This window comes from Lycium ferocissimum, chromosome 5 (genome assembly GCF_029784015.1).
Source record: "Lycium ferocissimum isolate CSIRO_LF1 chromosome 5, AGI_CSIRO_Lferr_CH_V1, whole genome shotgun sequence".
In the NCBI taxonomy this organism is placed as follows: Eukaryota; Viridiplantae; Streptophyta; class Magnoliopsida; order Solanales; family Solanaceae; genus Lycium; species Lycium ferocissimum.
In genome coordinates this window covers 4143905-4170386 of record NC_081346.1, presented here as the reverse complement: position 1 = coordinate 4170386, position 26482 = coordinate 4143905, and the positions used below count along the sequence as shown (strand labels likewise).

General features: G+C 33.6%; 4 protein-coding genes across 5 annotated transcripts; 1 reads left to right on the top strand and 3 right to left on the bottom strand.

Annotated features, from left to right (window-relative positions):
- Window positions 1-1696: 1696 nt before the first annotated feature.
- LOC132055516 (zinc finger protein CONSTANS-LIKE 16) lies at window positions 1697-4042 on the bottom strand. The gene is made up of 2 exons (XM_059447384.1): window positions 2784-4042; window positions 1697-2205 (listed from the first exon to the last, which is right to left on the bottom strand). The coding sequence occupies exons 1-2, from the start codon at window positions 3756-3758 to the stop codon at window positions 1960-1962; spliced, it is 1221 nt and encodes a 406-aa protein (XP_059303367.1). The 5' UTR covers window positions 3759-4042; the 3' UTR covers window positions 1697-1959.
- A 2853-nt stretch (window positions 4043-6895) lies between these two features.
- On the bottom strand, window positions 6896-9393 carry LOC132058102 (lysM domain-containing GPI-anchored protein LYP6-like). Its single transcript, XM_059450666.1, is given in 6 exon segments — window positions 6896-7183; window positions 7277-7308; window positions 7759-7920; window positions 8025-8139; window positions 8883-9215; window positions 9218-9393. Coding segments are annotated over 6 exon segments (888 nt in total). The 5' UTR covers window positions 9246-9393; the 3' UTR covers window positions 6896-6965.
- A 6424-nt stretch (window positions 9394-15817) lies between these two features.
- Window positions 15818-22387, top strand: LOC132055515 (carbon catabolite repressor protein 4 homolog 5). 2 transcript variants are annotated; one of them, XM_059447383.1, is made up of 14 exons: window positions 15818-16228; window positions 16625-16788; window positions 17188-17253; window positions 17347-17399; window positions 17622-17703; window positions 18406-18452; window positions 18627-18708; window positions 19721-19813; window positions 19891-19923; window positions 20023-20099; window positions 20312-20405; window positions 21248-21333; window positions 21434-21518; window positions 21843-22387. In XM_059447383.1, exons 1-14 carry the CDS (start codon window positions 15946-15948, stop codon window positions 21909-21911), a joined length of 1314 nt encoding a protein of 437 aa, XP_059303366.1. In that variant the 5' UTR covers window positions 15818-15945; the 3' UTR covers window positions 21912-22387. The 2 variants fall into 2 exon arrangements, with proteins under 2 accessions (XP_059303366.1, XP_059303365.1); XM_059447382.1 differs by having other exon boundaries at window positions 15820-16228; window positions 20300-20405.
- A 1122-nt stretch (window positions 22388-23509) lies between these two features.
- On the bottom strand, window positions 23510-26158 carry LOC132055514 (uncharacterized). Its single transcript, XM_059447381.1, has 2 exons — window positions 25465-26158; window positions 23510-25236 (listed from the first exon to the last, which is right to left on the bottom strand). The coding sequence occupies exon 2, from the start codon at window positions 25088-25090 to the stop codon at window positions 23813-23815; it is 1278 nt and encodes a 425-aa protein (XP_059303364.1). The 5' UTR covers window positions 25091-25236; window positions 25465-26158; the 3' UTR covers window positions 23510-23812.
- Window positions 26159-26482: the final 324 nt, after the last annotated feature.

Below are 26482 nucleotides of genomic sequence, written 5' to 3'. Positions count from 1 at the left end.
AAAAATAGCAGGTACTCGGAAAATAATTGAGTGCGCACAAATGATCTGAACATCGTGATCAGAAGAAGAAAGAAAAGTATATATGGATGGCTTTTGAACTGTCAATGAGCAATTATTAGTACTCCAAAGGCTGTCACCGATTTTCCGCATGCAATTATGCAACTTAACTTGGTATTAATTTCTATTTGGTAAGCTTGAGTGCTTGACTACTTTTGTATCCGATGTCTTATTTTGTGTGTGTGAGAGAGAGAGTGGGGGGGGGGGGGGGGGGTCCCATGTATTAACTGACTGAATTTGAACGAACGATGGATCCAATATTTGTCACTCTCAATTTGGGTTTACACTCTTTTCTGAGTTCCCACATCCATTACCATACTTGTGTTAGAGCCCGTTTGGATTGGCTTATAAGTTGCTTATAAATTGCTTTTCACTTTTTTTGAGTGTTTGGTACTTAAACAAAAGTCATTTTGTCTTAAAATGAAATTTCAAAAATAATTGGTTAGGCGATTTGATTTATCTAAAGCGAACTTATAAATTTCTTAAAATAAGCCCATCCAAACAGGCTCTTAGTTTGCTTTAGTTTCTTACTTTACTGATGTGGAGGAACTGGTTTAAGACCCTTTGGTGTATTCTTGATTCAGTTATATATTCACATTGCTCATAATGAATTCTAGGTCTCCCTTGTCCCCATTAAAAATTAATCAACCTCAACCAGAACCTTTAGCTTATCTTGAGGCGTGTGTATGCACTGTTCTTAAGGATATTTTACTCACATATTATCATTTGCCATTTTTGCCTGTAAAATTTATTAATAAATCGTATCCCTAAGATTCAACAAGCTTGTTCATGTATAAATTGGGAACAATCATTACAGAATCCCATGCACGAAAAAGGAAATCCAGCTTAGAAGAAATTGGACAAAGAAGAGTTAGAAATTCTGTGAATAACTCTCCAAAATACCATGTAGTATGGAATTCATGAGGTACATTCCTTTTTGATACACTACTAGTTCCTCCAACGTAATCTTGTATAATAATTTCTCCCTTGCGTGTTATTTGGTTATCATATCACTCCCCTTTTCTCTTGTTCTATCTTCCTCTTCTTTACTTTGCTACTTTGATTTAAGCAAACACGGTAACAGCAAGCTTACTTTGATTTGGTGCACGAGGTTAAGGAAATCCATGCCTTTAAAGTTGTTAGACTTGTCACCGACAAGATAAGCATAAATACTACAGATGATACTCACTTTACGTGTTACGTATATCATTATTTCTTTGATGCACTAGGTGTTTTATAAATTGTTAAAGAGTATATTGATGTGCTTCTATCAGGTAGATGCCACTAAGCTCTTTCTCTAATGAGTATTTAGCAGCATGAACTTTTAAATTTGAAGTGGCGGATTGAAGACATCTTCTTCGAATTTCGAATTTATAATTAAGGTTTAACTCATTGAATGTTACATATTATATCCAAACAAAAAAATTATTTAATTTCCAGCAGTCTACTACTATGAAAATCTGGTGCTTCTATGGTAGCAATGTTTTACCTAATTTTTCCCCTTTCTTTTGTGAGTAATCCGGTGCTTTGCTTCTTCTCCTCTTGTATATAAGCACTATTCTAGTTAAATCTTCAACAGCCTTAAACTTCTCTACAACATGACAGATCCGGGAAGATGGAAAATTAATCGAGCAAAATGTGAACCAAAAAATTATTTTCGACACTTGTTAGGGTACATTAGAGTTTAGGCCTCAAATGATATTTAAGGCATGCTTATAGGGATGCAAATTAATAGAGATACTTACTGAAGATGATGTAACGAAAGCTTAATTCACATGATTTTATTGATTGAATAAACATAGGTTATCATAAAAAGAACCTAAGTCGTTCCAGATTGCTAGAGCAAGCAAAATGGCGATGTTATAATACAAACCCTATCAACTCTACTCCAAGATCTATTCATCATCGTTTGTTCATCACGTAGGGAAAACCAGGTGCTGAAAACGACGTCCTTTTAACGAATCGTCCTTTAAGTCGAGGCCTTTTTTCTGCATTTAATTTTCTAACTTCGTACCGGATTTTCTGGGAGAACAATCTTGTCCGCCTCTTCTCTCTATAACGCGATACCCTCGCTTCTCTTCCTCCATCGCCACTTCTTACATATCCTCCATATCCTTGATGACCTCCTCCTTCTCCCATGCATGTTTCCTTCATGAATACAAAGAAAAAAAAAACATAAGAACGTATAAATCAAAAGATACATAAGAACGACAATGAAAAAACATGTCTCTTTTGAAGCATGACGATTTACTGGCATGTAACAACAGTATACGTATAATTTAACCTGTTATAGAGATCGTTGATCTGCTTTATTTTTTATATGTAAGCATGTAATTAGTTCTACTTTTGAATTAAGAATTTTTACATCGTTATGTCACATAAATGAGACTGTTAGAAAATAGGAAACAAAATTGAAGAAGAAAGACTTTGTCGTGTCAAATTTACTGTCCTTAAAGAGATATTTCCAATATTTTCCTTAAGGGTTACAAGCAATTCCCTTTCCGAATTAAACAAAGCTTGTACACTGTGAATTAATTTATGCTACTTGAGGTGAGTCCTTCTATTAATAGTATAACCTTAGAGATACTTTTCATTCCTGTTCAATTTACTCCAAAAATATTACTTCTACGTACTGACTGAACGATATCTACAAATAATCAGCATAAAATTGAGATTAAGCACGGAAAATAAGGAACTAATTTTTTTCAGAGAAATATGAAGTATACCAAGAAATCAGGCCAGCAATCATCAGGATTGAAATGAGGTCGGATTCCATTTGTCCATGGAGAAGATTGATTTGGCCAAGCACTAATAACCGCCTCATGATTAAGCCTCAAAAGCAGCCTCCTTTTTTCATCACCTTTACTACTCCCACTGTACTCTGCAACACTAGGGACAAATTCTGTTACTGCCGCAGTAGCCATTACTTTCTGTTCAACAGTTTCTTCATATTCTTCGAAATTCCAATTCAATGCTTCTCTTGCCATGTCCAATTCTGGATCCAAATGACAAGCAACAACAGCTCTCATTTCCTCATCTTCAACCTCGATTTTTATCCCCTTATTATCTTCAACAGTCTGTTCATCTTCTTCTTCTACGACTCTAAGCTCTTCGCCTAACAAGGTTTCAACATCTGCAGCAAATTCAGCAAGCTCAATATCGGAAGAAAGAAATTCAGGAAGGTCCAAATCATCACATGCATGATCCTCAGTATTCAACAGCATGTCCAAGTCAGTAATAGTAGTACTTTCATCTGGCACAGTGCAGAGTTCTGCTTCAAAGGGATCGAAAACTGGAACGCGATAAAGAAGCTGCTCTTCATTTTCATCCGGTGAGTTTTCTTCATTGCCAATTTCAGGGACACGATTTTCCTCGTCCTTTTTTCGTTGCCCCATTTGCGTACTCTTCTTTCCATTTCTCGGGGTTCGTGCCTTTCGAGTAAATCCCTGGTGCCAGGCAGGTTGATGAGTTTGGTCGACTAATTTGTTGTCAGTGGATTTGTTAGAAGATGTTTCAAGACGAACTCTTTCATGGCGACTCGCCAATTGGTTTGCTGAATGGACAGAAACATCGCAGGATTGACAAAGGAAAGCATCATCAGCAGGGCAAAACCAACGTGCTCTTTTTGATAAACAGCTATCACAAGCTCTAGCTGTTTTGCCTCCAATGGCATTTGCAGTCTTGCTTTCACTAGTCATCATTTACGAGTTTGGGCTATTGAAAATGAATCGGTAATTCAATGGATCCACTATAAAAAGAGAAGGGGTGATATCAGAACAAGATCCTAATTTCAAAAAGAAAAGAAAGGCGAATAAGTAATCACTTTTGAGTGAATTTGAACAAGCCCCAAAAATAAAGTGGAACAGTTCAATATATATATATAAAGGACTGTTTAGAGACATAAGGATATATAGTTGGGACAATAATTGTTCATTGAGTGAGACCACAATTGCCGCTTTTGCTACTACAGTTGTTTCGAATTGTTGAGCCCATGCACTTTTGGCTAAGATATCATCCAAGAAGAAAATAAGATTAAGCTCTTTTGGGTCCCATGAATTGTTCTATCTGAGTTTTTATTGGCTGAATTTCTGAATCCATCTTGAACAAAGTATTCTCATTGGTTAAATGTCTATATTTAGGATTCTTATGGGACCTCTTTGTAATATGTGGGCATATATGGAGATCAACGTGAATGAAGAAGACTGCTATTAGTGTGATTCACGACATTTTTGTCTCTATAGTTCAATTATTTCAGTTACAAGAATTTTAAATGTTTTCTTTGTGGTCCCTTTTTTTTGTCTCTTTCAACTTCGCCATCCCCGGCCAGTGGCTTCTTTCTCTGATGTTTGCTTCTTTGTGCTTAATGAGAAAATCTGAACCATTCTTCTCCTCCACTTGATCCACTACTGGATGTTAATTGATAAAAACAATGGCCTCAAAATATATTAACCGGGTTAATTTATTTTTTATATGTTGGAAATTTAAAATATAAAAATGGTAAAAATCTCGAAACATCTATAAGCAAAATGGGCCCTGCATGGAGTAGTGCTCCTGTGGTAAGAATTCAAGAAATAGAACATTGATAACCAGATCCACAAATTTTTACATGCAATAGACAAAATATACTGTTGAGTGTTGAGAAGGGAAAGAGTAAAGAAAGATTAGTGGTTTCTCTTTCTCCATTGAATCTTTGTTGTTCTCCTTGATCTTCTCTTGTTTCCTTCTTAAATAGCGTTTGTAGAATTAATGTGCATTTTATAGCTTATGTTAATTACATTATAATTAACAAACTTCATTTCTAGCTGTGAATATAACGAAATTTTGTTATGATAATTCTAAATGTCCTTGCTTTGTTGATTAATAGTATCAATTATTATAGTTTGCTCGCACACTTGTTATCAGTTGTCACATTAAAATTTTATATAATCAAAACCAAACATCTATCTTAAAGGTAATGATGCACCCATTCTTTTGAAATTCTTAATACGACTTTATTTATTGTTAGGAAATTGAGAATTTAGATAATGCTAACATGTACTATATTGCAAGTTCGTGCTTGTTATAACATTTTTTAAAGCTTTGTAATGTATCCGGCTCTCAATTCCATGTTGCAGTACGGTAAATTTTTATAATTTGCATCGTAATATGAAAAAATTGAAGCTAACAAACATGCATCACTGTCTTCCCGTTAATATATGATCGAGTAACTATCCATGATAATCGCGATTAGTGTTCTTGAAAAAGCCAGATACTTGATCTGCTACAACAAATTAAAATGTATTGATAGTATAAAACTACAGTATACTTAATGTTCCTATACAAGATAGAAAGCGACGACTAGGTAGTGGGTGAATTGTTGGAGAATTGGCTTATGGTGCTTACAAGATGTCAGGCTCATTCACCGAAAGAATCTTAGTACAACTAAAAATTGACAGTAAAATAGACTGGCATTGAACATTGTGTAATGTAGTAGAAACATGTCGACACCTGTCCCAAATTGACGTGGTGAAGAATAGCATAAGTTGAACTGTCTAATTCATATTGTGGATGAATCTGTAAGAACTTCAAATATCATGATCTTACCTGAGGTGAAAGCTTAAGTTTAGTCAGATTAGTTGAAGCATATCCATGTGTCATTGCGTGCAGGGGCGGAGCTACTTGGGGTCAGGGTGTTCACCCGAACGCCCTTAGCAAAAAATTACAGTGTATATATAGGATAAATTTTCTGTGTTTATGTGCATCTATTAACTTTTGAACACCCTCGGCAAAAAATTACAGTGTATATTTAGCTTCTTCCTTTTTTCGAACACCCTGAATAAAAATTCTGGATCCGCCACTGATTGCGTGTTATCTTTTCTAAGGACGATGATTACAGTTGTTTGATTGGGTCAATAGATAATGACACACTTCTAATCATATATAGGCTAGAGAACTATTTTTGGAACAGAGAAGACATTTAAAATCTAGTTATTTTTTCCCTGACATGATAAAGTTTAATCAATTGCGACTGATGGATTGCCAAACTCTGTGGAAGAAATTTATGGAAATATCTATTGCTCTAACTATGGTAAGACTTAAGACCCTATCTTAGTTAATTTAATTCACACCATTCATTTTAAAAAGATATATATGGATCACCCGCCCAAGTAATTAATCTCTTCATTGGGGTCCGACCATTGGAAAGGGGTAGACTTAAATTTTTAAGTAAGACATCACACTTCAATATGGTATTATAGTAGATAGATATACTAGGTTTGAGACTTCGAGTTTCACTGTCATTCTTATTACGAAAAAAGAATCAGATTAGCACATGAGAGTCTGTTGCAATATTATCAAAAAATTGAAACTTAGATCAAGTTTTAGAAGAGAATCGATTGTCACTAATAACAAAACAGCATAGGTAATTACATTACAGCACTATCCTTAATGGATAGGCGAAAACTTGTGATGGGAACGCAAAATTATTACAGTGATTACTCTATTTCTCAAAACGGATACTCAAGTTGAAAAGCAGAACAGGATTTCTTTCAAGTAAATGAGTTCATACTCGAGCTCCAAAAGTAGCCTATATTTTGTCTACTGTTGGGTCCCTAAATTAGAAGTTTGCCCCATTCGAAAATTCCAGTAAAGGCCGTTGGGGACCTCAGTTCACTATCCACTGAGCCATTGACATCGACCCATCACTGTGTCAATCAACTTGATTAATGACTGTACATTACTAGTTAAATAAGGCCGGTGGAAATTGATTAAAACGTATCATCCAAGCATTATTAATTATTTTGTTAGATACGAAGAATAAATTCAAATATTTACCAACAAAGCTTATAATCTAGTGATATCAGTAGAATTGTTTTACACAATAGGTGTAAGTTTGATTTTCATTATCCCTTTTCTCCAAAATAACCTTTTTACAAGAGTATTTCAAAGATAAACTCAAAAACCAATAAACTTATAAGGTGTAACGCTTGAGATAGCCATTTTTTGCTATGACTAGAATTGAATCCTAATGAGTGGGTTTTGGCTGAGTGTGAGTATTGAGATGGAGATGGGGATGGACTTAAGTATGGTGCTATGTAACTAGTTGCTGGAGACTCCATTGATGACCCTGCAGGTTCACTCTGGTTACCTACATACCCCCCCAAAAAATTACAAGTAAAACACCAATATTACAACTGAGAAGATTAAAATAAAACTCAAGGACTGATATATGATTTATTACCTAAACACTTGACATCAGTTGAATTCACCAAACTGCAAACAAACAAAGAAAAATATTAGTTTCATTTTTTTTATTTGCCAAGGGATGTACCTTATGCAAATATTTTACATGAGTGCAGGGAGTTGCTCCAAGGCCAGAAGCAGAATTTGGATCATCTTTTTGCGGTCTGGACAGTCCCTCCACACCCCCACCCCCCCCCACCCCCCCACCCCCCAAAAGTTTGTTTGGAGGGCATTGGAAGCAGACAAGGAAGGAACTTTATTTGTGAGGCATAAAAAGCCTGTATGTAATTTGGATTGAAATCCTAATATTTGGCAAAAACAATCTTGTGCTAGCAGTTCTGCAGCCATTTCTGTTTGTAATGATGCATAATATTGAATAAATAAATATACTTTTTCAACCAAAAAAAAACATTGAAAATTACTCCATGTCTTTTGACCCTCCTACACCGAACAGGGGGAGTGTTATCTTTTTAGTAGTACCTTCGAAAGATTTTGCCTCCAAGATGTCCACGATAAATGCAGGCTGTAAAATTGCAACCAGATGTTGTATGAGTTTCGTGCCTCTCTCCAATAAATAGCTTGGAGTCTTTGCACTGTAAATGTGAACATTTATCCGCAATTCCTGAGGGTGAACACTCTAAGCTGTTCGATCAAACACCAAGAAAAAAAAAAAACCGATGTTTATCGCTGAACTTGAAATTGATATCAAATGGGTACAATTAGAATCGAGTTTCATTGTTGGTTACCTGAGATCATTCGGTCTGCAGCCACATTTGATGCAATTATTAGCAGTCAAAGCATAAGAACCATTTGGAACTATTAGGCTTTCGTTGTACCAATTCAGATTTGCTGATGAACATGCTGCAGAGAACATAGTCTTAGTGGCAGAAAAATAGAAATAGTATGTACAAAGTTCAAATTAACGATACAAAATATCTTAATTTTACTGTCAAGATATACTTTCGAGATTTTCCTGTTAGCAAAATCTTCTCTTCATTGCCCTTGACTTTCAAGGAAGCGTGTGAACATGGGTGGATTCCGTTTGTCAAAAGAATGATCCTAACTTACCCTCTAGTCCTCTACATTTGACTACAACTTAAATTTAGCAATGTTATATTTCAAGTTGGAGACTACAACTTAAATTAGCAATGTTATATTTCAAGTTGGAACTTTGTTATTGTGAAAGGCAAACATGAGACAATTTACTAACGAGAAGGGGATGAATGCCCCCAAGTATAACATAGGGCGAAGGTATGTGGAGGCAAGAGCTTCAATTAAATCTCCTCGCCGAAAGATTATACTATAGATACAGTAGCGTATACAGTGTTAAATCTTGTTGTTATAAATGAAAAAAGGGGCTCAAATATAGCTTCAAGTCCTTTCAAGTTTTTGGTATGCATTCCAGTTTTTTTTTTTTTTTTTTGAAATATTTATATGAATTTCTGTTCGCTACGAATATAATGCATGATAAAATACGATATTTGTACAGTGAAATGGCGCTTTTGAACCTTTTCCCAATAAAATGTGTAGTACTCCTACTGCTTACTTTATAGTAAATTTTTTTTTTTTTTTTTTTTAATTGTGAATGGGTTTTGGTTACTTACCAGCAAGTGGAATAGCCAGAATATCTCCAGTATCAATTTGAGGCTGGCCAAGCCCATTTATGATCTCCAAATTGCCAACTGTGACACCATACTCTGTTGCAATGTTTGTTAACGCATCTCCATTCTGCACCACATAAGACAAGTACACACTGGTTGCACCATTATTGCTATTATTGAAACATGTACATGGCAAGGGAATCACAAGACTCTGTCCACTGACTAAAGGGTGTTGATCTGCATCAACCCCATTAGCACTCCCAATCTGTTCTGCACTAACAAGTCCTCCATACACTTCTGATATTGACATCAAAGTATCCGTTGCACCAATCGTGTAATGCGTGGACAAAGATCGTCGTATGCCATCGACACATGAACATGAAATGGGTATTTTTAGAAGTGTTTTCTTGGGTAAGATTTGGTTCGGTTGATTTGAATCTATAGAGTTGGCAAATAAAAGATCAGAGACGTTGACTCGGAACCTAAAAGCTACTTCAGAAATCTTGGAGTCGAATGGAAGGCGATACGAGAGATAAGAGGGGCATGAGTCTGATGCATTACAAGGTTCAATCACAGATTTTGCTAACATGACATGTGGCAGAAAAAGAAGCAAAATTGAAAGGAAAATGGGGACAAGAAATTTGCATGTCATTTCTCTGATCTGCTTTTGTTGTTCTTTTGGTACACAAGGACATGAACTACAAGAATCGTGTTTCTCTCTATTTGTAATTCTTTTTGTTATTACTATTGACTTGGGATTCCTTGAATTAAAGTTTGTTAGGTGAGGAAATTATTAGGACAGAGAGACAGCAAAGAGAGAACTGGGATTTTTAGTAGTAGAATCATGGCATTAATATATTGAAGGACCAGCAATAATCAGTTGTCACTCCTCACTTGTCAGTCATTTTGCCCAAATAAATACGTGTATTCACACACTAGTTTTCAAAGTAGATTGTCAAATAGATTTTCATATTATTATCATCGATCAAATGTTCGAGACGGGTATCAATTTTTTATCCTCTAGTTGTGAGATAACTAAATGAATCTTCGGTTCCTAAATTTTTTTGGCACTTAACGAAATTGGACATTTTCTAGAAGCAAAATTTAGATATTTAAAAATTATTCCAAAGTATTATAAGTCGTACTTTTTGTATTTTAATTTATGTGTCTACTAAGAATATCACTTTTTCTATCTAGTATATTTTTAATTTAAATACCACATATGACATCTTTAAAAATACAAAATTCACATTTTGATACATTATACACGACTTTTAATTATTTTATTTCTCAAAATTTTACGGCCAGTCAAATTATGACACATAAAAGAAACTGAGGATGTAGTTTTCTCGTTCAAAGTGATAAAAAGGAAAGTACATTTAAATAAGGGAAAAGGTGCAAATATACCCCCGTTATAAAAGTGGTGTAAATATACCCTATGAATTTTTTTAAAACAAATCATTTAGTTTATTTTTTAATTAAAGAAATACCACATGGCTTTAAAAAAAAAATGTCTACCCATTTTTTTTAGTAGACATATTTTTCTAAAGTCACGTGATAATTTTTTTTTTCATCTTTTGAATTGGGTCGGGTCTAACCATCACTTTGTAGAACTTGCCTTTAAGTTTTGGTGGCTTTCTTAAAAAAAAAAATGTGTTAAAAAAAAAAAAAAGTCTACCCATTTTTTTTTAGTTTTTTTCTAAACGATAATTTTTTTTAGTGGACCCAAAAAAATGTGTGAACCACCAAAAATAAATTTACCATGTGGCATTAGAAAAATATTTCTACTAAAAAAAATGGGTAGACTTTTTTTTAAAGCCACATGGCATTTTTTTTATTAAAAGATAAGCTAAATGATTTTTTTTTTTTTAAATCTCATTAGCGAAAAGGGTATATTTTCACTATTTGTGTAAGGGCAAGGGTATATTTGCACCATTTTATAACGATAAGGGTATATATATACCACTTTTTTAACGAAAATATATCTACTTTAAATCGCAAAGTTGAGGGATATATTTGCACCTTTGCCTTTTAAATAACTAGTATCAGTACTCGCGCGAATTATATCCAACCCACACCCACACCATCAAATAATAAAATCTATATGAAAAGAAAGACAACGACTTATATAATTACTATCAAACAACATTTTCTTTCATACTTTTCTTTATTACATTATTCACTATTTAAAATTATTAAATTATCAATATGAATTTTTATTAGCTTAACATATGGTTTAATATACTTATATGGTACTCTCCTTATTGATATAGCATCGATATATAATTTTGTTCCTGATAATTTTTTTCTTTTTGATTTTTTTTATTGTTCAAAACTCTTTATTTTTTTAAATTTTATGAATAATATTTTGCGTATAATTACTTCATTATGTTCTTGAAATTAATTCAAGATATAAATATCCTCATCTATCTCCATGTTCCCCACCTCTCTCCCCTTATACATTTTTACCTATAACCAAAATAATATCATATTTTAAAACTAAAATGTAACTTTGAATTCGACCAAAGTATAAATATTTTTAATTATTTATTTGTCTTTTTCTCCTAGCTAATACTTGTTGTATTATGTATTACTTAGTATTTTTACATTATTATGTTTTAATAGCTTGCCACTTTACTTAATGTCCTTATTCATTATTCCCCTTTTAATATAATACATATAAATATGTATTTTTCTTACTCTTGAAATTTAATTTATTTCAAAACTACAATTCCGTTGAGCCGGTCTTTGTTCCATTATTTCTTTTTAAAATTATCCAAGTTAGCATTCCACACACCAAAAATAAGAGAAGTCGAGAAGTTTGAATTTTTTCCCATCTCAAATCTCATTTAGTTAATTAATAAGTTATTTTAAATAAGATCTGTTTATTTTTTAAATATAATTATATTTAAAAGTATAGAAATTTAAGAACTTATTTATTCTCATCTATCCAATATCTTTCTATATAATCCTACAGTAAAATTGAACGGCATTTACTTAAAGAAACAACTTTGAGACTCTTAACATAATTATCGACACAGCGCATTTTGCAAAATAAATTATAGAACGTTGCTAAGAATAATTTTCTACCTTTAATGCTTTATATTTATATTTTGTTTCATATCAAGTTGTATATGTTGAAAAAGATAATTAATTAGCCACATATTCTTCTAATTCCGTATTGATATTGTGGTACCTGAGAAGCAAAAAATGTAGAAGCAAAGCTCCCAGTTCATGAAAACATAGCAACAACTTCCACAAAATCACATCAACAACCGCATTGCAAGCGCTTGTAAAAAAAAAGAAAAAATTCAGAGACTCATTGCAAGTGTATAATACTCCTACATGTCAGAAAAAAATAAATTGACTATATATACATGTATATTCAATTTTAAAGGATTATATAATATATTTTATATTTCAAAGAAAATGGATTGTATGGCATGTAGCAATCTAGAAGCTGCAACAATCGCATAAACGAACCTTCGAGTTTCATTGCATCTTAATGTATAATGGATGTGTGGATGTATTACTTGTTTGAAGTTTTCATGCTTGAATAATTCTCAGCATTAGCATTCTTATTCAATTTCGGGCATCCGCAAATCTGCAGGCAAAATGAAACATTCTTATTTTTCCCGCTTAGTAACATATGCTTCTGGCACTACAAAGCCAGAAGCATGTACCCAATACAATATATTATATCTCTAATATCATGTAATTACAATATAGTTGCATGGACAATTGATAAAATGTACTCATATTACATATACTTCGACTTACCTGGGTGTGGCAACGAACTTGCTACATCGTTATCCCTAAACTCCAAAAGTTCTCCTGTCTAACAATAATTTGATAAACAAATAGTTACATCAGTAGCCGAGCTCAAGGCAAAACAATGAAGTATGAATCTTTGTCAGGATAAAAAGATACTGACATATACCGCATAAAAGATAAAAAAACAATTCTCTGTGTCAAAGAAACCCAATATCTCTCACCTTAAAAGTATAAACTTTTGATGCCAAAGATAAATATAATTCTATGAAGAGGAGATGAAAAACAGAGAGCCAAATAACTTAAGATTTTCTGTAGCAATTATACCCCATAGGGATTGGGTGAACTGTTGATTTCTCTTTATAACTTTATTTTCCTTATCGAATATGTCCTTATTGTATTACAAGTCTTTAAATTCAAAAGTCTATATTTCAAATTAGTTGGATTTTTTTTATCTCTAATCAGATATGTTTTATCTTTCAATTAAAATTAAATTCAACTTTTTTTTAATCTCTATCCAATATCTTTCAAATCAATTCAAAATAGTACATCCATCCCCCTAGTGATACTGTAATAATTATTATCCAAAATAATGCAAACATACATGTTTACAATTATTATTCTTGAATTGCACGTCACTTTTATGTGGAAGATTACTATAATTAGCTAAGATTTTGGTTGATTTGATTTAAAGTTAAAAAATAGTACATGCTTTTCCCCTCTACTGACTTACGGATCCTCAAGATAGTAAAAACCCATTTTAAATGTTGCTTATAATAATTTAGTCTGACTATATTTGTTGAAATTTTTTTGAATTAATATTTCATTCGAAAGTGTTTTTCTATTACTCTTTGTTGAAAATTTACGAGAACTCCATCATGTGTCAAACTCTAGATCAAACTACTGTTTAAATTTAAAGAAAATGCTGATTTTAGCTTTATCTTTAACTAATTCAAATTTGAAAACTAATATTGTTATTACATTACCTATTAGACGATACTTCAGTTCAAAGTCATAAAGGATATAGCCCTATAAATCTTGATAATATTTGTTTTTAAATAATTAGCTTTAAATTCAAATTTGAATCTTTATCTTTCAATTATCAATTCAAAAATTTTATTATTTTTTATTAGCTTTGTCTTAATTTTCATTAACTTTGTCTTAAAATTGCCAAGTCGCTTGTTATTAGCTTACCATTTGACTTAACCACATTACTTGCAATTGATCTCTTATTTTATATAGATAGATTTGGTTTGACTTGATAAAGCAAAATGTCATAACTATATTGGAATGGTAGGTACTAACATTCAGTTGATTTATTTCGACTTTGTCCCTTCAAAAAATTTAACCCCTTTTTTTTTTTTTTTTTCTTTCTTATATAAGCAGAAATATGACCTCTTTCCTAAAAGGACAGAATTCTTTCGCCTGACAATTCAAGTAAGGGAAAAGGGTCAAATATCTTTCCTCTACTTTACATTTATTGTTTAATACGAGCCTCCTAACTTTCTATAGATGGAATAGGGACCTCCCCATTATATATACCTAAATCAAGTAATAAAAAGTCAAATATATCCTTTTAGACAAACACAGATTACAAGTTGGGGCCAAATATATCCTTATCGTTAGCAAAGTTTCAAAAATATCCCTCATTTCTAATATATTTCCACATAAACAAGTTTAGTCATTGAATTGGGGTGACATGTCGCCACATGGAATCATGACATTTAGCTTATTCTATGTGGTGCCTACATGATAATTTTTTTTAGAAACAATCTGGAAAATTGATTTGTCTAGAAATAAATCTGTTAAAAATGACTTTTATGAAGAAAAAAAAATTAGGACACTTTAAAAAAAAATACTTTACAGTTTTCCAAAATATATTTTTTTAAGAAGCAGGTTTTATAAAATAAAATAAAATTCATATTTTTAACAAAAATCATTTTTAACAGATTTTTTTTAGACAAATCAATTTTCCAGATTGTCTCTAAAAAAATTGCCACATAGGCACCACATAGAATAAGCTAAATGCCATATGGCGTTCATGTCACCCAATTTCAATGACTTGACTTGTTTATGTGGAAATATGTTAGAAATGAGGGGTATTTTTGAAACTTTGCTAACGGTAAGTGTATTTTTGGCCCCAACTTATAACGAGAGGAGTATATTTGATTACTTTAATTAACGAAGGCAAAGTTAATCAATAAACTAAAGTAGAGGGTATATTTGACCCTTTTCCCTTCAAGTAACTATAATTGGATATTCTTTTTATATCATCTCAAAATCGACATGATCCTATTAACCAACCTCTGTCCCTTTCAATATCATCATTTCATATGTCGATTCAACAATTTTACTTTTAGATTAAGCTAAATTAACCCTGATCAATTATTAGGGCACTACTTTAGCTCTAAATAAATAAATTAATTAAGGTTAAGTTGTAACTGTTTTTATATTTCATTGTAGATCTATATTAAATTTTAGTATGGTAGGATACTAGGATATCACATGCTTCTATAATGAAGCTATCACCTAAGTTGCTCGGATTTGGGTACGGATATCCGATGTGGTGCGAATCTAAAGGTTGGATTCTTCATGATTTAAATTTTAAATTTTTTTGATATGAACTGGGTATATATGAATACGGTGCGAGAATTTAACTAAAAATAATTCAAATATCTAAAAATAGAGTTATAAAAATATGCCTAAACTATAGTAGACTATTTAAAAGGAAAGCAATGCACTAAATTTTAGAGTAAGTTTAAATCTGTAATTATTATTAAGTACATATACATCTTCTTACTTTTTTTTTTAAATAAACATGGCTATTACAAATGATATAGAGGTCATGATAGATTAGAAATCATTGTATTTATCTCGAATTTTTCTATCGATTGTGGTCAAAGTATTCAAAATTAATTGACCAGATTCGGTATGGATCCTACGCCCACATTGTATCGATACGGGCTGCGTGAAAATAAAAAATAAAGAATAGTCAGAACCCTACTCAAGCGTTTGTATGAGAATAGTCGAACGCCCAACTCAAACGAATTCATGATGAAATCTAAAATTAGTACATTCAAATTAATTGCGATATAATTTCTTACTGTACTTAATTCCAATTGAAAATAATGGTCTTAATTGTCATTATTGACAAAATAACGTGGACAATTTTTATCTAATATATACGAAAACATAGTGCTAAATTGTAACATAGGGCGGCATATTCAGGTTCACCTATTCGTTCGATAAAGTATTAACCACGCGCCGCCCAAGGTTTAAGCACGCGCCGCCCAACATGGGCCGAACCGGCGACGGCGGTGATTCGAAGAAAAGGAGAAGTAGTCAACATGATGATATTGGTCAACACCGTAGCAAAAAAAAGAAGCAAAGATTAACAACTGAGACTGAAACTTCAACCCTAACCCTAAATCATAGTAGTTCCACTTGTTATACTCATCATACATATGCAAATTCGTACAAAGAAAAACGGCATAAAGGAAAAACAAAGAGGGCAATTGTTGTTGCAGATGATAAGCGCAAATGGGTTTACTCTACTCACATTGTTTCCCCATATCAAGGTTATCAACTTATTACAAATTTATTGATTATTCTATTTTTTCCCCTTGATGTGTCTATAATTTAAATAGGAGTATTTGTTTTCTTAGTGGGCGTTTGGACATGAAAAATGTGAAATTTTAAAAAAAAAGTTGAAAAATGGTATTTGGAAATTGGAGTTGTGTTTGGACATGAATACAACTTGGAAAAATGTTGAATTCCTGTTAATGATTTAGAGTGAAAAATGTGAAAGCAGGCATTTGGAGTTTTTAGTTGAATTCCGGAAAATTGTAATAATTCTATGTCCAAACATGATTCTGGAATTTTAAGTGAAAAATTATCCACGACCAAACGAGCCCTTAATTTTGCAAATGTGTTGCCGCCTTTCCTGTGTCTGAATAATCATCTTAACTTTGCAGATAGAGTTGTTTTTATGTCGTATAATGTACTAGGGGTAAAAAATGCAGCAGCACATGAGGACCTGTATCTTAATGTCTCTCCAAAATATTTGGATTGGGACTACCGGAAGAAGCTCATATGCAAAGAAATTAGGAAGTATAATCCGGGTATAATGTGTTTCCAGGTAAGTTTTAATTTCAAAGTTTCTAGCTTTCTTTATCTTTATTCATTAAAAAATGGAAAGGGGAGGAAAATGGAACTAAGAAACTAAGTAAGCTTAATCAATTCGTAATAAAAACAAACATTCTAAACTTAAGATGTGTGGTAGGCCCACATCACGTGTTTTGAATCTTGTTATGATGCAAAGATGGTATTTAAGCGGATAAGGATAGAGGCGCAAACGCATTACCCATCAAGTTGGAAGTTGTAGGCATCTGATTTCTCGATTATCCAAACAAAAACATTTTGAATGGAATTATTGTTTTAGTATCTTCTTAGCGAGAAAGTTTGTGTTACTGGCTGAGCACGTTATGAAGATGTTCAGTTATTTTAGAGAAACTTATTTCTACTTATATACCTGCAGGAGGTTGACCGTTTTGATGATTTAGAGTATCTCCTCCAGAAAGAGGGCTTCAAAGGGGTTTATCAGGTGCATTATAGTGGAATTTTTTAATGGATGACCTTATGTTGAACTTTTTGTCACATTTTGAATTAAATGCCTGTTTTCTCTTCCCTTTAATAGGCTCGTACAGGTGATGCATGTGATGGGTGTGCAATATTTTGGAACAGCAAACTGTATGGTCTTGATTTTTTATTTTTTTTTTAAATTTCTTTCAGATTTTGTTGCTTACTAAGCTAGGTTCTTTTTATGGGATATGAAAGTCTACTGGTAAAAGTTCCAGTTTTTGCTTGTCATATTTGGCTAAGTCTATGGAGATTGAAAACCGACTACCTTTCTTTTCCATCTAGTTTATCCAATTTGTTCGACTCATGTTACAAATATATATATTGTTATAGATTTGACATTCTGCATGAGGAGAGCATAGAATTTCAGAAGTTTGATCTACGCAATAATGTTTGCCAACTTTGTGTTTTCAAGGTAAATCTGCTATGCGTTTAATTAATATTTCTTTTGTTGTTTTTGCACTAAGGATAACATTGCCCATTGTGGTGATGCCACACCTGATTTATTGGGCCTTAGGTATCTTTTAGTTTGTCTAATCTCTTTCTTTGGCACTTCCAGTATGTTTCTTATTAATTTAATAATTAGTAAGTTGCTATAGGAAATGTTGCTTTTGGTAGTTTGTCCTTAGCAAAGTCAGCGATTAAACAAAAACAGTGGTAGTTAGTAAATCAACAAAACGGTGTGCTGTAGTGCAGAACAACATCATGTCGTTTTATGGATTTACTTTCTCTTTGAGAGAACTGCATGTTAAGCTTCATCCTATCAGACATTTTAATCTTGTTAAAAATAATAGGCTTCTAATCCCAAAGGCAAGTCCAGTGTTAGGTTCCTTTAGTTAACTGACTCAATCCTCCCCCAAATGCCCCATCCTTGCCAAGAATAACAGCGTGGCTTCATGACATGCATGCACTCTACCCAAGCTGCACATGTTATCACATGACGCGATTGGTTCATTATCTCTGTGCTGGACATGGATGTTATGGGAAATATCTTTGAGTATCATGCAAACCTGCTCTTATTTCTCCTGTAAACTACTAGATGGTCACGAAGAGTTAATTTACTCGAATGATCAGCTGGGACCTACTTTGATCTGTAGTTCTTTTCATTAACTTTCAGATGAATGTGAAAAGCTCAAGTAAGGATATGAGTGCTTCAAATTCGGAGTAGGTCTGCTCTATTTTATTGTTATTCTCAACATGTTGAGTTTTCGTATGTTGCTTTGTGTTTATAGTATTTTATGTAAGTTTTAGTTTCTGCTTGTCAATTCTTAGTTTTAGTTTCAGCTTATCAATTCTTTGCAGTCAGTTTGTTATGGTTGTTTGAATGTTTGTGGTTAGGAGTTTATCCTCGCAAAGCTTTGTTGTTGGCAATATTCATGTCCTCTACAACCCCAATCGTGGAGACATTAAGTTGGGACAGGTATATTTTTTCAGCAAGAACCAACGTTTAATTGTTTATGATGAATCGACTTAGAACTTTGGATAATAGTAAACGCTTGGATGTGTAATCCATTAGTTCTAGCTATTTTTATTTTTTACTGCTGGCACCAATTTTCCATCCCCTCTCCCAAGAAAATATTGGTTTTGTTTAGGCGCACAGGGCTGAATGGTATTTTGTCAGGAATGTTTCGTGTCTTTTCTGCTTGGGAAGTTAAATAACAAATGTTTCCATTAATTTGGCTGTAGCAAATTCCCTTTGATGGAGGATGGTTTAACTTTTCAATTTCTTACAAGAACATCTTTGCTTTACCTGTTTCATTAACATCTGCCTCCTTAACAAGGCTAATGGTGTGACCGTGTCATTGAATTTGGCTCCAGGATCAACAATTTGATTTTGACAAATAGTCCTGGCAGGAAAACTGCATCCCTTCTCTGTCCCATCATCCTCCTGCACGAACAGTTTTGCATAAACCAATCCTTTTTGGTTGTTCACAGTTTTGCATAAACCAATCTTCAAAAAAAGTTCATGGTTTTATAGCATCTCTCTTAGGATTCTCTTTTTATAAGGAGCATCTCTTGTAGGATTCTTAGTTAAAGCTTGAATCGCACTTTTTTGGTTCATTTTGCTTAAGCCAGTTGTTCTAACCTAATTCATTTTCCCCTTGAAATTTAATATTATGAACTAAATCTTAAACGGGTTTCGAAGGATGATCTTGTAGTGATAAGTTTTGAAGAACTAGGTATAACTAGTCGACATGATATGCAGATAATAAAGAGAATGTGGCTGTTTGTGGGTTAATCATGAAAGCTACACACGCTCTTTTTCTGATCAGTAGTGTACTGGAAATAGACAATGTTCCTGTCAGTCGATCCTGAAATATGAGAAAATTTTCAATAAAATATTATCTTTTGATCAGGGAAAAGTTTCAATGAAGTTGGTTGTTATTGTTTTGGATTAATTGATTGTTGCAACTTATCTTTTATTGCTATAGGTTAGACTCTTTCTTGAGAGTGCTCAAAGGCTATCAGAAGAATGGGGTGATATACCAGTCGTGCTTGCTGGAGATCTAAATAGTATGCCCCAGGTACTGTACCTATTCTGAAAAGTTGGAAATGTCATATTGAAGCTCGCAGATCTAATTTTCTTTTTGTTGCTGCTCAGAGTGCAATGTATCAGTTTTTGACTAAAAATAAGGTGAGCCTTAGCTACCAGAACTTTGTGATTCTGATGCTTTGTACACTTAGTTACCTTTTAAAATTTTATATTTTTTGCAATTTCTAAATCACGGCATAGTTGGACATCCAAATGCATGACCGAAAGCAAATCTCTGGCCAAATCTATCCATTGCGCAATAGAAGCTTCAACTCGAGGTTCTTTTTTATGTGTGGTCTATCATTTTATTTTTTTGAAAATAAAAATAAAAAATGGTTCTATCATTTCTGCCCACCTAACTGATGCTTTGCCAATTTTAACTAACAAATGGTTCTAACTTTAACAGTAAGTGGCTAATGTATCATTCACTTGTTGAGTAGTAATTGCACATGCATGAAATCCTATAAGCCTTGAACAGATTGAGCTATAGATGGAGTGATGAGGAGCTAATGCTTGCTACCGGAACAGGAGGTAGTCACCTGATACATCAGTTACAGCTGCGCAGTGCCTATGCTGGAGTTCCTGTATGTTGTCTTCTATCCAAATTTCCTTGATTTCTAATATCTTTAATTAATCTCTGCTATTATTTAGTGATAATGTGCAAGATTTATCTTCAGTTGTTGAATTTGAATTCAAGAAATTACCTTGTGCGCACACGTAAGGTAGCGGCTGCAGGTTCCCTTGTCATAAAAAAAAATTTAAAGAAACACAAAAAATACTTTCAACGGCAATTAAAATCTTGTGATTTTTTAAAGAAAGGGTAGCACCTAAAGTCCTGAACTTTTGATTCCCTTGGAACTGTTAAAATTTAGAGCAAGAAGGGAATATTTCCCCTTGGAAGTGAAAGTAAAGAAAGGTTGGGGAGAAAAAAGGAAATTGTTTTAAGGGCAAAAGGGAGAGAAAAAATAGCAAAACCAGAACAGATAGAGAAGAAAGTCGGAAAAAGAAGAGCATGAAAAAGAAAAGCTGGGCAAAAGAGTTTGGTGGCTGTAGTATTATGGCGGGGACAGTTTCCTTTACCTTCTTATTCTTCATTATCCCTTTTTACTTCTTATTCTCCATTCTTTTTTTGTTTTCTGTCCCCCTTTTATCCTTTCACTGTACTTTCCCCCTTTTTTTTTTGGGAGGGGGTGGGGGGGCCCCTTTTTCCTAGTGTATTTTGCGTTTCGTTTAGCAGTAAGTTTTATGAGCCAAGGTGGAACATCAAATACTTACAGAATTGTGAACTTGGAGGGGAGGAGGGGTTTTAATATGTTCCTTTCTCAAGTTTTCTTACCTAATTATTTTACCAGTGTCGACCAGGTTTCAATTTCTACAACTTCAGTTCCACGTTGTTGCTGATAAGTCTTTGTATTTTAATTTTTAGGGAAGCTCTAGAACCAGGGAAAATTCTGGAGAACCCTTGGCGACATCATATCATTCTAAGTTTATGGGAACTGTTGACTATATATGGTACTCTTTACTTAAAGAGGAGCAGTACATTTGCCTGAAATTGAGAATTACTGTCATACGTCAAGGGTATTTCCTTTTTAAACCTTGTGAGGTGATGCAGGCACACAACAGAGCTTGTTCCTGTAAGAGTTCTTGATACCTTACCTATTGATATTTTAAGGAGAACAAGAGGGCTTCCTAGTAAGGTATAGTTAGCTATTTGATTCAAGAATTTCTTCGTGAAAACATTTAAGTGCTTCGTGAGTCATATCTGTTGAGAATGTAATATTGATAAAAAAATTACCACCATGCTAAACATTCCCTTAGCATGTGGCTGAACTTGGAAGCAAAGCATGAAATTCCATTTGCGTAAAATCACCTTGATGTGTAACTATGTCGGCTATGCACAAGTTGCAGCAATTATTTAGATGGAATCCCACTAGCCTGCCTTGACTCTTTGGTTATTCTAGGCAACCACTTTACTAGCATCATAAAGTATAAAACCTTATTCAAATTTTTTTATTCTGCAGAGATGGGGAAGTGATCATCTTTCTCTAGTGTGTGAACTGGCTTTTGCTGATGAAGAGAGTGAGACTTGACTATTCCTTCCTATCAAGTTAAAGTTTGAGATGCATTGCCGGAGGGCCATCATGCATATTATGCTCCAATGGTGCTTGAGCTTAAGAAAACTGCTTCATGTATCCATTAGTGATATGCTTTTCAGCTCAGGTGCATAGAAGATCTCGCGCAAACAGAAGGAACAGAAGTACAAGGAGGAACATGGGGAAGTAGGACGAAAGGAGGAGCAGAAACCTGCGAACTCATAGCGCAATCTTTAGATTCATCTAATTTTATTGTTTCTGAATAGATTATTTCATACAATGGCAGGGTTATGAGAGTGGAAGGAAGCCACTTTTATTTAGTACTCGTAATACATTACAGGAAAGAAAATAACCATGTCATTTACTTTCAGTTTTCGGGGAGAAGCAATGGACGCGGTTAGTCAAAGCATTGGAGACTCGAGTCTTCATTTTAGTTAGTGTTAATAAATAATATGGTTTATTTCCTATTTGAATTATAGTGGTGGATTGTGTTGGGTGCAGCTTCGCCTCAAGAAAACAGTTTTCGTTCCCGACAAAAAAAACACTATTATTCATTGTAACATGTGAAGAAGCAAGGGAAGTTGCAACCTTAAAAGAAGAGATTTGAACGTCTTTTGGTCGTTAAAATATCAAGTGAGCTGCTAGTTTAAAATGTCTTGAACATCTGACCGTGTGAATTCTGAAAAAGCTGCAAAATTTGAACTCTTTTGAAAAGTGGAGCAACCAGCCAGCAGTTTCCTTTTTTTGGCTGATTCTAAAGGCATCATTGAAAATAGAAGTAGAGAAAGTGCATTTTCTATCGAAAAATGAAGGTTTAATGTTTTCAATACTCTTGGCCACATACAGCACGCCACACTTTATTTTGGGCTTCGCTCACAAATTTGAGAATCAATTAAAAAGCTTTGCATGGCAAATATTATTTTTACCATTAGACAAATATCCTAAGCATGGGATCAAAGTAGAAACAAAACATCAGTTTTACTGAAGAACGCTTGAAAGATCTTTTTAGAAATTTTGACTGATGGTTCAAAAATTCTAGTGAGAAAAGACATTTCATTAACATATTTAACTTGTTTTTGTAACTTACCGTCAATTCATCATTTTAACCACGGATGAATTGGACGTTAATTGTTTGCCGGATATGGCAGTTAAAATTTTAAAAATTCAATCCGTAGACTTGAATTACTTTATGTGCTTTTAACGACATTTATGAGTTAAGAATAATACGAGTATATGACCTTCTTCCAATGCAACAGCAGCCTGTGTCAACCTCCACTAGGTGATTCTTTTCCACTTTTGATAATTCTACTACTTCATTTTCTTTGTAAACATGGTAGATATCCATCATTTTCAGAAAATATTTATAGCATCAAAGTAATTCAATTCAGGTCGTGCCACAATTTCCACCACCCACAACTAAAAAAGCCTAGAGGGAAAGCAAAAGCTCTACCGCCTACAAAATACATATTCTGGTAGATTTTTTTTAATTTTTTTTTTCTGGAAGCATGAAAAAGGTCCCCTAATGAAAGACAAAAGAAAAAGGCAAAGAAAAAGCAAAACAAGGGGCTCTACCTTTCACCTTCAGATTCTCCACATGAAATCAAGAAGCCACAAACATAAGTGCATAATGGACCATATCTAGCATACACAATTGCCTCATCAATAGCAACAATAGCTAACAACACAAATAGAATTTTTCATCTATTCTATAAGTTCCTCTTCCTTTTTCACCTCATTGGAGATAGAGTAGGAAAAAAAGCGGGGTTGGGAACTAGAGGATTTTGAGTTAAAAATCCTGGGAACATCTTTTGAGCAAAAAGCAAAAATCCCAAGAAAAACCCCTCTCATTGCCCACAAATTTCAACTTTACAAGCAGTCTTTTAACTTACTCGTCGTACTTACGAAACTAATTGATCTTGTAACAAAACATCATTTAACCATCTAAGCTCAACTTCATCCAATTCTGGTGAAGTGGCAGCTCCAACATCAACAATTTCGTTTACGCCGTAAACAAACTCCTCGAAACCATCACAGCAGAGAAGATTGCTGTCCAGGCCTATAAAATCTGTATAAGGATCACAAGTTTGTGCTAAATCCTTATCAAATAGAGCATTCTCATCAAAGCCTAGAAGTTTCAAGTTATTCCCCTTAACTGCACTTTCCTCAAAGTTCAAGTTATTAAGCTCTGCACTAATAGAAGGAGACATGATGAGAGGATCGTCTAATACACCAAGAATAGACTGGTCATTGCCCTTTGTAAAAAATTTACTAATTTTTATCGTCGGTTGTCGGGCTTTCTTTTTCTTCTTGATATTGACTGCAGTCATCTCCACAAGGCTATTGCTTATGGAGCCTTGTTCTATTAAAGGATCTTCGATCAATCCTGAAATGCCCTGTTCTCCCTTGTTAACAATGCCACAAAGCATTTGATCTTCCAATCTCAAATTAAAATCTCGACAACCTGAAGGCCGTAACAATTGCTTTTCCACAACTGGCATTTGACCCGTCTCTTTCATTGGAATGTCAAGCAGGGCAGCTGATGATGTGGGTACATCTAGCACCGAGGATGGGGACGGGTGTGAGTACAAACCATGGGTCGTCCCGTTTGTAGGACGAGATGAACAGGCTGCCATAGAACACTCAGGAGGAGCTCTAACAGAACTCACATTTTTACCCTTTTCTAACAAAATCGTTCTATCAAACTCAGCCCTCTTTGCATCGTATGCTCGTGCAGCACCTTCCACGGTGTCAAAAGTCCCGAGCCATATTCTTTTCCCTTGTGAGGGGTCTCTGATCTCCGCTGCATATTTTCCCCATTTCCTCATTCTAACTCCTTTAGGCAAAGACGACGATTTTATCTGCACCCTCTTATTTTCAACATTCTTCTTGGAAGAATTTTTCATCCGAATGTCATCAACTTTATAACATTTTTCGGAGTTTTTCTCCCACGAGGCACCGGGAATAACGACTTCCTTAACAACACGCTTGATACTAACGACATTTTTATTTGCACGAAAAACATTCTGATCATCCTCACTCTCAGATTCAGTAGCATCAGGATCATCATATATGATCCTAACTTTTCTCACTGAATTAATGAGACCATCCATTTTTACCCTTTCCCTCTTAACATTCTTTTCCAACTTATTAGTCATATCTGGACTAAGCCAAGGCATCTGTTGAACAATTTGGGAAAAAAATAGATAAACCCTAAACCCCTCTCAAAGAATTCTAAAATTTCTGGTAAAATTGTCAGTCCCAAGAAAAACCAAGAAATTTTGTAGCCAAATTAGAAAAGCAGAAGCTTTTCTTTGAACAAGTCCTGCAAACAAAAAAACACAAAACCCCCTTTAAACCCATAAACCCATAAATGCCATGTCTTTCAAGAAATCATGTAAATCTTTTCTTTGAAAAAGTACAAACAAAACAAATCATGTAAATCATACAGAGCAAAAAAAAAAAAAAAAACTTTCTATTTCTCATCACACAAGAATTCTCCAAAACATGCAAAAATGGGTTGTAAACACAAATTGAAAGATCAAGATCATACCTTTCTGGTCTCAAAAAAATCATGAAAGAAGGTAAGTGACACTTTTCTTGCCTACAAAATTGAACAAAGAATGAAAAAGGCCAGAGTTTATATGTAGCTCTAGCCAGATCAGTTACACCTGTGATCACACAAGACATATAATTCTTTTCTGTCCTTTCTCTACTCTCTGTTTTGTCTTCTTTTTTTAACAAAATTGCTAGAGAGAAAAAGAAGAAAAAATTTTCAAAAAAGAAGATCTTTTAGAAGAAGTAAATATATTGGGAAAAAATCTCACTGGAAGTAGAAGTGTAGAAGCAGTAGAAGATGTGTCTGTTTTATTTCCCCCCAAAGAAAGTGGAGAAATTGGGGTGGGAATGACAATTTCAAGAACCATATAAAGTGTCCGCGTGGACTCTTTATGGGACCATAATATGTTGGTCTGTAGTTTTTTTTTAATTTAATTTAATATAACCAAAGTCTTTGATACTATTTGTATTTATTTTTTTTAAATGTAAACAAAGGTGACTGCTATTTGTAATTGGACTTGTATTTTTCAAAATTTTCCTTTTCTTACTTTATTACTGGTTGAAAGTTTCTATGTTTATGGTATTTGCTTAATTTTTGCCTTTTCAACTTTTATATGGAATTAAATTTCTTTACTAATTTGTGAAGTTTCTATAATTGGCTCAATTAATGTTTGAGAAATAACGTCCTATTTTTGGGAAGAACAGGCGTTTCCTTATTTCTATTGCTTCTTTTCTTTGGTGATTCTTGGAGGAAAAAGAAACACGTGGTGAATTTATATTTATTAGATAAAAGGAAAGAAAACAGAGTAAAATCTTTTTTAAAGTAAGTAAATTAGTTATTACTATTTCATGAATATTAAGTAAATTAGTTATTACTATTTCATGAATATTGCGCCAAAAAGATACCTTAATTCCATATGCGCTTGGTAAATTATTGCTAATGTTGTGTTTGGAATTTGAATCAGCATGTATTTTTAATTGACAAACATGTACTCCCTCCGCCCATAATAAGT